The sequence below is a fragment of the Diabrotica virgifera genome, chromosome 4 (assembly GCF_917563875.1).
Source record: "Diabrotica virgifera virgifera chromosome 4, PGI_DIABVI_V3a".
Taxonomy (NCBI): domain Eukaryota; kingdom Metazoa; phylum Arthropoda; class Insecta; order Coleoptera; family Chrysomelidae; genus Diabrotica; species Diabrotica virgifera.
In genome coordinates this window covers 261,754,040-261,767,501 of record NC_065446.1, presented here as the reverse complement: position 1 = coordinate 261,767,501, position 13,462 = coordinate 261,754,040, and the positions used below count along the sequence as shown (strand labels likewise).

The window sequence follows — 13,462 nt, the reverse complement described above, 5'->3', positions numbered from 1 at the left end:
AAAACTGTAAATCCTAACGACCTCTACCAAACATCGTTTTAAAGAGAAAATGCGTAATGGGACAAAAACAAAATTTCTTTCTTTTGGGTTTTTTTGTGCTTTTTATTTTGAATATATTTTTGTAAAAAAAAGTATCTTTGACTTTAAAAAGTTATATTTAGTTTGGAAATTTAACCAGGAACAATTTTTATGTAGACGTGTTTGTACCTAAAGTGCATAGAACTCACTCTAATGTAACCTGTGCCCAGGGACTAATTCACCCATTTCTCAAAAACGCACCCCTTTAAATAGTAGCACTCCGCGGTTTTTTCATATATAGAGATTCATTGACCATATGAAATAATAAAACCCGGCTAACGTTGTAGTTCCTATCTATCGTACATAATCAATTGCCTATAATGTTGTATAATAATATCTTTTTATCATAAAATTATTAAAATTTGGCTGCTCACGATACACTATGCAGATGGCCAAATTGTGATTGCACAGGAAAAGGAAGATCTTGAATACTTGTAAGGTAACTAATAATAGAGGAATAATATAGAAAATGTGGTCTGGAAGTGAGTACCAAGAAAACACAATATCTATGCGTAGGAAGGGAAGAAATGGAGAACCTGAACCTGGAACAGGAGACAATTATTGCAAGCTGCAATGAATACGTGTATATGGCAATAAAACTAACGACTATAGAATGTAACGAAGAAAATAGTATTAAAAAATGGATAGTAAAGGGAAAGCAGGTGACAGGAGCCTTGAATTCGGTACTGTGGCAAAAACATATAAGAACAGAAAATAAAAAACGAATTTACAACACAATATTAAGCTATGGAGCTGAAGTCTTGCAATTAACCAAAAAGTACAAAGATAGAATACTAGCCACTGAGATGGATTTTTGGAGAAGGCCAGCAAGAAGATCTAGACTAGAACACATACGAAACGACGACGAATGGAGGAAAGAAGAATCCCAAAAAAGTGTTAGAATGGACCCTTAAAGAAAAACGAAAACGAGGAAGACCAGCAACTACATGGATAAAGGGCATCTCCAAGGCGATGTCTGAAAGAAATCTAAGAGAGGAAGACTGCCACAATAGAAAGGAGTGGAGACAGTGCCGGATTAACCATTAGGCGGACTAGGCGGCCGCCTAGGGCCCGGGCACTTGATGGGGCCCGCATCCCACACAAATGCATTAATTAATATTGAATTATTTAAGCAGTAATTAAAAAAAATAAATTGTTTAAAAAATCGAATAGGGTTAACTGAGACAAAAAAAAAAGAGAATGGTTAATTTATGATTTCCAAACTCAGTTTTTTGCTTTGTCTTCTGTCAAATATCAGAAAAATACAACCGACTTCAAGACAAATTAAGCAGTTATCTTCAAAGGCATTTTTATATTCCATGTTCTAATCATTCCCTCAATTTGGTAATCAATTTTGCAAGCAAATTTTGCTTAGAAGCTGGTAATTATTTTGGTATGGTACGTTTTTTTTTAATTTCTACCCACCGATGGGCCTTATAGTCCAATCACTCACGGTAAAATATTGCAAAACCTCCGGATTTTAAACAACCTTTGGATTTGAAACAAGAGCTTGGATTGACATGAAATTTGGTATAAGTCAAAGAGTTCAAAGTCACATGTCAAAGAAAAAAGTGATATTGTGCAAATGTGTGTTTTTGCTCTACGGTTGAGTCCACCCCTTCTCGGGGGTGAAAAAATATACCGTCAAAATACGGAAGTGGATAAACTGACTAATTCTAAGCAACTTTTGTTCAATAGAGTTTTTTCGTCAAGTCAATACATTTCGAGTTATTTGCAAGTGATTATCTTCATTTTTCAACAAAGAATAACACGTTTTTAGACGGTTTTTCGCAAATAACTCAAAAAGTAAGTATTTTATCGAAAAATATTCTTAACAAAAATATAGCTTTAAAAAATGGAAAAAATGGTCTATGTGTGCAGTCTGTAGACCCAGTAGAAGCACAATATTGTAGCTAATGAAAAGTGGGTTCTTATTCGTCAAATTATAAATTGAATATTTCTACGTGAAATAATCAAAAAATTAAGCACTTTTCTAACATAAAAAGTAAGCACTTTTCTAACATAAAAAGTAAGCAACATACGCTCAGAATAAAGTTGATCCCATATTTTGGGTAAAAAAAAAAACTGGTGAAAATAACCCCCTAATTAGCATTCCAAATGAAATTAAAATTAATCCTTACCGCTTCACAAGCTACTGTACTTTTATGTATTGTTTATATGCTCTGTGAGTTTTATGGATATAAAGTGCTTATTTATAAAAGGGTTGTAGTAGAAAGGGCTTGAACAAGTCACTAATCACGAGTGTATGCAATTTTTTTTATTTGGCTAAATGACTCGACAACTAATGGCCATTGGCATGGTACAGTGGATTGTTCCAATCAGGTACCTAGTGTTATGGGTAGTGTGTGTGTGTGTTGAGTAAATGTCTTGTTACTTAGCAAAGTCGTCATTGTTTTTGCAAAGAGACGCTAATTGTATGCGAACGTCTGCGGTCCCTCCGGTGAGTACCGATCCCACAAGGATAGAAACTATTTTCATTTATTAATTTTTAATAGATGAAAAATTCTCTAACCATCAAGTATATTCAAATGGGAAATAAGCCACAATTTTACCTAACAATGATTTTATTAACGTTTCGACGCCCAAGTCTGGTGTCGTTGTCAAAATACAAAATAATACTAAATAAACAAAAATGTTGTTGCTTGGTAAAAAATTCTTCTAATAATTTATTTAATCTGACTCATTTATATCGGCAATTCAGACACGTATTATACATTTTAAAGTAGACGACTTTAAAATGATATTGCCAATATTGATGAGTTGCGTTCCTGGGACGACTTTACTAAAAGATAGTTCATTCGATTACATGAAATCAATCCCAACTCAAGAATATCCGCCACAAAAAATCATAGCCTGTGATCTGTCTTTAAAAAGACAACCAAATGTAACGGTGGCAATGAAATTCTCGCGTTAGAGATTCCATAGTAAATTCTCTAACCATGGTATGCAAATTTTGACCAGTCACATCTTAACCAATTTTTATCTTCCAAAAAAGCAAAAATCTGAAATACATATTCAGAAAAGCAGAACCGACTTTTTTTACTCTTTAAGATTTTTGGTACTACCAATAATTTTTAAATTATTTTGAAAAAAAAAGACATTTTTTTCAAAATTTCAAAAAATTTGTTTTACTTTAAATCCCAAGGTTTTAAAATATAAGCACTGTGAACCAGTGAAACTTACAGATCATATAAACAATATACTTTCAAGATTTTTCAACATTTTTATAAATTTTCAAGATTTTTTGCCAAAAAAGGAATCAACATTATTTTAAGCTTTACCCAAAAATCTTTCTTTAAACTTGTTTAAAAAAAAAACAAAAATAAAACTTTTTTAACACTTTAAAAAAGTTGCGAGGATTTTTCAACGAAAAGTGCTTCATTTTTTGGTTATTTACGTTGAAATATTTGATTTGGAATTTGTCGAATAAGAATCTACTTTTCATTAGCTCCAGTTCTGCTTATAGTGGGTCTATATATGTATTATACTTATATTATACTTCATACATACACCATTTTTTTAAATTTTGTATACGCTATATTTTTTCTAAGCATATTTTTCCGATAAGATACTTAATTTTGGAGTTATTTGCCAAAACCGTCTAAAACCGTGTTTTTTTGTTGAAAAATGAACATATTCACTCGCAAATAACTCAAAAGTATTGATTTAGTGAAAAAACTCGATTGAACAAAAGTTACTTATAATTAATCAGTTTATCCATTTCCGCACTTATTTTGAATGTATGTTTTTTCACCCCCGAAGAAGTGGCACTCATACCTAAGGCAAAATCACATATCGACACAATATCCCTTTTTTTCTTTGGAATATTAGCCATGGACCATTAATGAAAAGTTGTTGCGAAATGTAAAAAAAAAGAAAAATTATCTTTTTTACATTGTCGTAATTTATTTTTAAAGTAACTACTTCCCAAAACAACATAAATATCTGTAAATTTGTTTTAAGTAAATGGTCGCTATAAAGGGGCCTACTTCTTATGGCCGCCTAGGACCCCATGATGCCTTAAACCGTCACTGAGTGGAGATTAGGAACGGAAAGGCGTAGAATAAAAAAAATAAGATATTAAAATTTTGATGTATTTTAGATGAAATTTTATGTTTTAAGTATATCCATAAACTTGAAACTAATCAGCGAGGAAAATATCGAAATATTTTGTCCTTTTATTCAATCGCATTTATAATACAGGTAAAATACCCCAAGACTGGCTAGAGTCAATATTCATCCCACTACCAAAAAAGCCAAACCCACAACACTGCAATGAGTTCCGTCTGATAAGCCTTATGAGTCATGCAGTAAAAGTCCTGTTAAAAGTCGTACATAATCGTCTCTATAGAAAGTGCGAAACAATCATCGGAGACGATCAGTTTGGATTCAGAGCTGGCATGGGAACGAGAGAAGCCCTCTTCAATTTACTAGTTCTCGCGCAAAAATGCTAGGACCAACAGAAAGATATATTCATATGCTTTATATACTTCGAAAAAGCATTTGATAGAGTAACACACGACCTACTATTAGAACGTTTGCAAGAAGTCGGTTTAGATGGAAAAGACATAAATTTACTAAAGAACTTGTACTGGAACCAAAACGCCAGAGTTAGGATCGAGGGTTCCACCTCCGCAGAAGTAGAAATTAGGAGGGGAGTTAGACAGGGATCTGTTCTGTCGCCTCTGCTATTTAATCTTTACTTCGAGTTTCTATTTAAAGAGGCACTGGAGGACTCCAAGGATGGAGTCGAAGTGAATGGCGTAAATATCAACAGCATCAGATACGCCGATGATACGGTGTTGATTGCGGATTCCGACTTGGGTCTACAACGGCTCATCGACAAGACAAACTCGACCTGTGAGCAGTTTGGTATGAAAATAAACATTAAAAAAACCAAAGTGATTTCAATCCGAAAAACCCAAAACGTACCTCAACCTTGCACAATAAATGGGCACATTTTAGAACAAGTCAATAGATTTAAGCACTTGGGATGTTGGATCGATAGCAGCCTAAATCCTGATCTAGAAATAAGATCGAGAATAGAACAGGCCAGAAAATCTTTCGAAAAAATCAAAAAACTGCTTTGTAATTCTCGAATAAATCTCGAAATTCGACTACGTCTATCCAAATGCTACGTCTGGTCGACTCTTCCCTATGCAATTGAGACATGGACCCTTAAAACATCAACCATAAATAAGTTGGAGGCCTTTGAAATGTGGATCTACCGGAGAATTCTCAAAATTTCGTGGACATCGCATACCTCAAACGAAGAAGTGCTGCATAGAATAGGCAAGGCAAGAGAAATTGTCAACGCAGTGAAAGTTAGAAAAACATCATACCTGCACCGCATACTGAGAAATAATAAGTACCAATATCCTCAACTTATAGTGAAAAGAAAGATCGAGGGAAGGAGAAGACTAGGAAGGAAAAGACTATCGTGGCTCAGAAATATCCGGCAATGGACAGGGCTAAGAGCCCCCAATGGAAGAGTTTGCAATTGTAGTAGCCAACCTCCATTGAGGAGAGGGAACTTTAAGAAGAAGAATATCCATAAATATATCAGCCATCGGAGCTGACATCGGCTATAAACGCTTGTAGTCAGGACCCCAAAAAGAAAATGAGTTGTCCGGAGATGTAAGTTACCAAAAGGCCTCACATTAAGTTCGATCAGGATCGAGCATTGTTTTTGTGTTTTTATGCCTTCATTCTTGGAAATTTGTTGGTAAAATCTTTCAGATGCTTGTAAAGTTTTTATATAATTATGTGCGTTGATTAATTTTGATGTGAGAGGAGTTGATAGGGATCTAGGAATTTTTATGGATATTAATGGTTGGATTTGTTTTACTCTTCTGAGATTTTACGACGAAAGTTAATATTAAGTATTCAAAAGTATAATATAAGCAGTATTTAATACAAATGAGGCGCCAGGAGCGTCATTTGAAATTTTGTTTGGGGGGGGCAAGCACTATATATACAATACATTATATATGATGTTATGATGAATATTGATGTATTTTTTGTAAATTTCAGTCATTTTTTAGGGCCAGGGGGGGGCAAATGCCCCCCCCTGGACGCCCAAATGACGCCCCTATGAGGCGCCATTGCTAGAGACATGATGGGCATGAGATTGTACACTTTATTTGGTATTTACAGAGAGTTAGAAAGGCTTGCATAGTTTACAAGGTTTGTGCAAGGTTTCTTTACTTGCCCACTATTTGAGAAAATATGACTCTCTTATGGCTTTTTTCTGCTTTTCTCACTAGATCTTCTTCATCTTCTAATGGCGCTACAACCCTTTGTGAGCCTGTTTAACAATGAACAATGTTCTTCCATTGTGCCTTGTCGGATACTGTCTTTCGCCACTGCCTGATGTTCATGGTTCATCTTCCTCTACATCGTCTATCCATATTTTATGGGGCCTACCTCTTGTTATATTTCCTTGGGGAACTCACTTTCTCACTTTCTTTCTTTCACTTTTTTCTTTCTTTCCCATCTCACTAGATATTTATTATAATAGAGATAAAGATATATTAAATATTATTGTATTTTCAATTTTATCAATCAAAGGCAAAATAAAAATTAAATTAAATTTTTTTTAAATAACGCGGACACATAAATTTGATACACCCTGTATATTGAGCTGTAAATATTTATTAGAATTTAGTTTGGATGTAAGTGGATTTCTCTTTTTAATGAGCTTTCCGATGAACCATTAAAGACTTTTGTGAATAATTAAAGTGAAAAGGACGATGTATTTAGATTTAAAATGAAAATAGATTGTTTATTACGAGAACTATAGAATCCACAGGTAGATGTAATTATCACTTTCTGGGAAAGTGGTTTAAAAAGAAAGTTTGGAATTTTAATAACTTTGTTCAACACGAGTAAATGTTGTAGAGTTTCCCCGAAAGTAATTAGGATGGTCGGAATAATTTTGAAAATGACTGTTTGTTTGTCGAATGGAAAAGATTGTTTCTGATTCTTGGCAAGTTGGAAGGGGAAAGGTAGTTTGAATGATTGAGAGAGTTTGAAAAAGAAGTCATTATGTTTTTGTCATCGCTGAAGAGCAGTTCGACGTTTTCGTGGATAGATATTTGATTCTGTATTATTGTGAGAAGGAGAGCAGAGAATTTTTGGAGTTTTGTTTGAATCGAGTACGTGTCAAAAGAGGCCCGGCTTGTTGGAGAATTGGTGCTGGTATGCTGATAGTTTTGAAGCTGGAGAACGGAGAGGGCTTTGATGAGTAGCCTTTAACATAGTCAACGAGGGAGAGCTATTTTGGGTCACGAGAAGACATCAGAGTGAATGAAGAAAAAGGTCAGTCAACTTATGTGAAAGATATTTTTATGTTCAGAAACTAAAATTTTGAGTAAAAAGCATATGAATTAAATATAAAGTATATAGTCCTGTCGCCAGGGGGGGTACAACGGCCTCGTTAATTCAGATGGACTTACTCAAGTTTTTTTTATGTATTTTGACCCGTAGAACACGAATTTTTTGGGTAACAGTTGATCCGGATGTCGATAAGATTGTTATAGACCAAGAACTTGAGGAATCAAATAACAGCGATTTTTGGCAAAACAAAACAATATTTTGTATTTTTTGGGCCATTTTAAGTAAAAAATATTTCTACAAGTTTTTTCGTAGGATGCACAGTTTTCGAGATAAACGCGGTTGAACTTTAAAAAAATCGAAAAATTGCAATTTTTGAACCCGAATAACTTTTGATTAAAAAATAAAATAGCAAGTCTGCTTACCGCATTTGAAAGTTTAAGTCAAATTATATCGGTTTTGATTATTTGCATTGGTAAAAATTTATTTTTTTATTGTTTAACAAAGCTATAAACACGTAGGGTTTCCCGTGCTTTTACATGCGTTTTAACGCATGTAACGTAGAAATAGTCTTGATTGCACTAGTACCTATTCTACCTACTCGTTCGATTTTAAATGAGAAATCATAGAAACATCACTCACGCACTAGTTGTTTGTAGCTTTGTTTAGCAATAACACAATAAATTTTTAGCAATGCAAATAATCAAAACCGACATAATTTGACTTGAACTTTCAAAGGCGCTAAGCAGAATTGCTATTTTATTTTTTAATCAAAAGTTATTCGGGTTTAAAAATTGCAGTTTTTCGATTTTTTGAAAGTTCAACCGCGTTTATCTCGAAAACTGTGCATCCTACTAAAAAACTTGTAGAAATATTTTTTGCTTAAAATGACCCAAAAAATACAAAATATTGTTTTGTTTTGCCAAAAATCGCTGTTATTTGATTCCTCAAGTTCTTGGTCTATAACAATCTTATCGACATCCGGATCAACTGTTACCCAAAAAATTCGTGTTCTACGGGTCAAAATACATAAAAAAATTTGGGTAAGTCCATCTGAATTAACGAGGCCGTTGTACCCCCCCTGGCGACAGGACTAATAGCTAATCTTGCGAATACATAAATTTGTTTTGTTTATTTTGTTTTACCAAAGTCATCGGGAACAAACCGATAAATTGTTTTTTTTAACTAAAATAAATTTAAGTGGTAAAAATTTCATTCGGACACCTGTGTCCACAGGTTTTTAGATTCGATAGATTTTAGAGTATTGATTTTGATAAATAAAAGACAATTCTGTATTTTTATTTTAATATTTTGCTTTATTTCTTTTCCCTATTTTATCCCGATTAGGATCAACTAAGAGATACTGAACCCACGAGAGAAGATAAGTATAACGTGAGATAATTTGGATTTTTTTTTAATAGTATAAAAAGGCACCCTGAGATTTTTTATTCATTTTTTATGTATGATTTGCGACAATTAAATAATTAATCAAATAAATAATAATTAATATAAAATTAATAAAAAGCAGATCATAACAACATGGCGCCCAACGTGGGGCATTAAAGTATCTCTGGTTGTGAATTTGAAGGGAATAGGAAACGGAAAAACAGGTGAAGGAGAATTTATTTGCCCGTCGGAAAGAGTTTGATATATTTAAAATTTTTTGAAATATTTGTTTGACTTAATTTTTTTATCTAGGTTTATATTAGACGGGCATAAATTTTAAATACATGCCGATAACAACCAGAAGCAAAAGCAAAGAAAACAAAAAACAAGAAGACATTTTTGAAACAACAATCATGGCATCAGAACAACAGGAATTATCAGGAATAGATAAAGTAATACAACTGATGGAACTCCAGTTACAAAAATGGGATGAAATATTAAATAGAAGGGATAAAAATCAGGAAGAAACATCAAAGAAGATGGATAAAATGGATAAAATGCAAGAAAATCAGGAAGAAACAAAACTAGCGATGAAGTAAACACAACAAAAAATGGATAACAATCAACAGGAAACAAAACATGCAAAAGAAAAAGAACAGGACATTATGGAAATGGACAAGGAACATGAGAAACGGAAAAAGGATAATTTTGACAAAAAACAAACGGTGGAAATGAATTTGGCAATGAAGCAAGGACAGAGAAGAAAGAGGAGAAAGCAACAGAAGATAAATAAAAACAATGAAGCCTGGGATTCCTCGAAAAAAGAGATGAGCCCAGAAGAAGAAAAAGAAGAAAAAAGAGTGACAAAGGAAATTGACGATTGGAATTCCTCGAAAAAAGAGATGAGTCCAGAAGAAGAAAAAGAAGAAAGAAGATTGATAAAAGAAAATGAAGATTGGGATTCCTCGAAAAAAGAGATGAGCCCAGAAGAAGAAAAAGAAGAAAGAAGATGGATAAAAGGAAATGAAGATTGGGATTCCTCGAAAAAAGAGATGAGCCCAGAAGAAGAAAAAGAAGAAAGAAGATTGACAAAAGAAAATGAAGCTTGGGATTCCTCAAAAGAAGAGATGAGCCCAGAAAAAGAAAAGGAAGAAAAAAGATTGACACAGGAAAATGAAGATTGGGATTCCTCAAAAGATGAGATGAGCCCAGAAGAAGAAGAGATCAGAATAGAAAAAGAAGGCGAAAGAGATACCTTTGAAACTGTGTTATTTGAAGAAGAAGTAAACAGGGGAGAAGCCAGAATTGAAAAAAGTGGTATTTGCACAGCAGTCGCGCTGATATATTATTTTATTTACGAAAATGTAGGCGGAGGAGAACCTGAACTTCGTTTTGTGCAACATCCCTTAATCGAACTAGAAGTTTATATTCCAAAAGAGCACAAAGAGGAAGAACTAACTCCAGAAAACGTGGACTATGAAGACGATGTAGAATATTTGAGAAGTTTAGACCCTAAAGAATGGAAGGCACAAGATCATTACAAAGTCCTAGGTATTCCAAATATAAGATACAAAGCAACAGATGACATTATCAAAACTGCCTACAGGAAGAAAGTCTTAAAGCAACATCCTGACAAACGTAAAGCGCTAGGGGAAGAAATCAAAACAGATGATGACTATTTTACCTGTATAACAATGGTTTATGAAACTCTAGGAAATATAAGTAGGAGAAGAGCTTACGATTCTGTTGATCCACAATTCGACAATTATCTACCTTGTACTAGTGATATAAAAAAAGACTTTTATAAAACGTTTACGTATTATTTTGACTTAAACTCCCGATGGTCTGAAAAAACACGGGTGCCCAAATTAGGAACTGAAAATTCGACAAAGGGAGAGGTGGAACACTTTTATTCGTTTTGGTATGATTTTAAATCATGGAGGGAGTATTCCTATGAAGATGAAGAGGATAAAGATAAATGTCAAGATCGTGATGAGAGAAGGTATGTGGATAAGTTAAACAAAGCTGAGAGATTAAGAAAGAAAAAAGAAGAAATAAAATTGATATGTGGAGAAGAAAAGGAGAAGGAACTGCGTGTAATATTGAGGGAATGTGAAAATTTAATAAATGAAGAAAACAGAGTAGCCAAAAAGTATGAAAATTCATTTGAGACTAAAGACTTAGGAAATTTTAGATCGAAAACTTACCATATCCCATCTAAGTATAGACACTGGGAAAAAGAAAGCAATTGTTTTTCAGGTGGGACTCAATATTTTGACACAATAGAAAAGTGTTGTTGTCGAGAGAAAATCATATTTTTGTTGCACTTATTAATACTGATTTTATCTCAAAACAAGGCGGGGATGTTATTGTGTTTTCAATTTTATCAATCAAAGGCAAAATAAAAATTAAATTAAATTTTTTTTAAATAACGCGGGCACATAAATTTGATACACCCTGTATATTGAGCTGTAAATATTTATTAGAATTTAGTTTGGATGTAAGTGGATTTCTCTTTTTAATGAGCTTTCCGATAGTTAGCAAGTACCAGTGGCTGTTTGATAGTGATTCTGTATTATTGTGATATTTGATTCTGTATTATTGTGAGAAGGAGAGCAGAGAATTTTTGGAGTTTTGTTTGAATCGAGTACGTGTCAAAAGAGGCCCGGCTTGTTGGAGAATTGGTGCTGGTATGCTGATAGTTTTGAAGCTGGAGAACGGAGAGGGCTTTGATGAGTAGCCTTTAACATAGTCAACGAGGGAGAGCTGTTTTGGGTCACGAGAAGACATCAGAGTGAATGAAGAAAAAGGTCAGTCAACTTATGTGAAAGATATTTTTATGTTCAGAAACTAAAATTTTGAGTAAAAAGCATATGAATTAAAATTCCAATATTTCTAAAAGTAAATAGGAAGTATAGCTAATCTTGCGAATACATAAATTTGTTTTGTTTATTTTGTTTTACCAAAGTCATCGGGAACAAACCGATAAATTGTTTTTTTTTAACTAAAATAAATTTAAGTGGTAAAAATTTCATTCGGACACCTGTGTCCACAGGTTTTTAGATTCGATAGATTTTAGAGTATTGATTTTGATAAATAAAAGACAATTCTGTATTTTTATCTTAATATTTTGCTTTATTTCTTTTCCCTATTTTATCCCGAGTAGGATCAACTAAGAGATACTGAACCCACGAGAGAAGATAAGTATAACGTGAGATAATTTGGATTTTTTTTTAATAGTATAAAAAGGCACCCTGAGATTTTTTATTCATTTTTTATGTATGATTTGCGACAGTTAAATAATTAATCAAATAAATAATAATTAATATAAAATTAATAAAAAGCAGATCATAACAATATATTAGATATAAAGCCTACATTTTCTTGCAGGTGGCGTCTGCGGGAGTCCATGACTCAACTCCTTACAACAATATAGCAAAGATATAACATCGTAGTAACCTTATTTTTATGGTTATTGAAAAAATGATGACATTTAAATAGCTTAGCTATTTTTTTAAATGTATATAGATGTAGCTTTCTATATCCTACATTTGATTTCTAGGAAATGGTATCAATTTTTATTGACTTTCGTACCAAAATAAGTGTATGTTTAGGGCATAGGTAGTTCCTAATGGTAAGAAAAATATTAGTATTCTTCATTCCAGAATCTTTATAAAGAACTGAACGAAAACTGTAAATTTCACATTTGACAAACAATTTTGCTTATTTCAAAAACAAAAATATTAATAGTAAAACTACAGTTTTGGCTTTTTTTATTAAGAAATACACAAAGGATAATTAAAAAATTAGCTTTGGGGTAACGTATTTAGAGCCTTCTGTAATAAGTAGTAAAAGAGTGACTAACGATTCGCCGTTTACCCTGACTCATTAGAGAGAAAGGGAGCAAATTTATAAATCTAACAAGAATTACCAGACGTAAAACTTTGTAAGAGCTGAGAGGCACTTTTCTGAAATGTTAAATTGTTGTCGTTAGCTTCTGATATAATGACAAAGTACACTGTTAAATTTTTCAGCTCTACAAGACACCAGCCTCAGTAAAAGACAAGTAAAAATATATTCAAATAAATAACAAGCAAAGTAAAATTTACGTCAATACAATATGTAAAATAAAAATAAAAAAATATGAAAAAAATAATATTTAAGAAACGCTTTTCTTTAGTTAAGAGTGACTAAAATTAAAAATAATTATAAAAAAATCAACTACAAAGAATACATTCGTCAAAGAAAAGCGTGGCGCGTCTTCATCGAATAAACGGTTTTCGCCCCACGCTTTTCTTTAACGAATGTGTTAGATTTTTTCATTTTTTTTTATTTTTTGCTTTTTCGTTGATTTGTCTATATTATTTTTAATTTTAGTCACTCGTAACTAAAGAAAAGCATTTCTTAATTTTTTTTCATATTTTTTTATTATTTACATTTTAGTCTTACACTTTTCAAACAATAAAATATAGCGTCATGTTTATTAAAATATATGTATAAAACATATGATGTAGGAAATGTAGTCGGAATCGGCAAAAAATTTGAAACTTTATTGTTTATTTATGAAGTATAACGTAAACAATTAACGTAAAACGTGAAATTGTGTATAGTTCATATAATTAGCTACAATCTGTAAAACTTT

At 32.6% G+C, this 13,462-nt stretch overlaps 1 protein-coding gene across 1 annotated transcript; it reads left to right on the top strand.

The window, feature by feature from the left end:
- The first annotated feature begins 6,214 nt into the window (after positions 1-6,214).
- LOC126883853 (dnaJ homolog subfamily C member 2-like) lies at positions 6,215-12,256 on the top strand. Its single transcript, XM_050649529.1, has 3 exons — positions 6,215-6,245; positions 10,189-10,822; positions 12,211-12,256. The coding sequence occupies exons 1-3, from the start codon at positions 6,215-6,217 to the stop codon at positions 12,254-12,256; spliced, it is 711 nt and encodes a 236-aa protein (XP_050505486.1).
- Positions 12,257-13,462: the final 1,206 nt, after the last annotated feature.

Bases quoted from the DNA above. Each gene is read 5' to 3' on its own strand.
- LOC126883853 (XM_050649529.1), top strand. From the start codon at position 6,215: ATGATGGGCATGAGATTGTACACTTTATTTG. The intron at 6,246-10,188 runs GTATTTACAGAG...ACGAAAATGTAG, and splicing joins GAGATTGTACACTTTATTTG to GCGGAGGAGAACCTGAACTT. The intron at 10,823-12,210 runs GTATGTGGATAA...ATTTTCTTGCAG, and splicing joins CAAGATCGTGATGAGAGAAG to GTGGCGTCTGCGGGAGTCCA.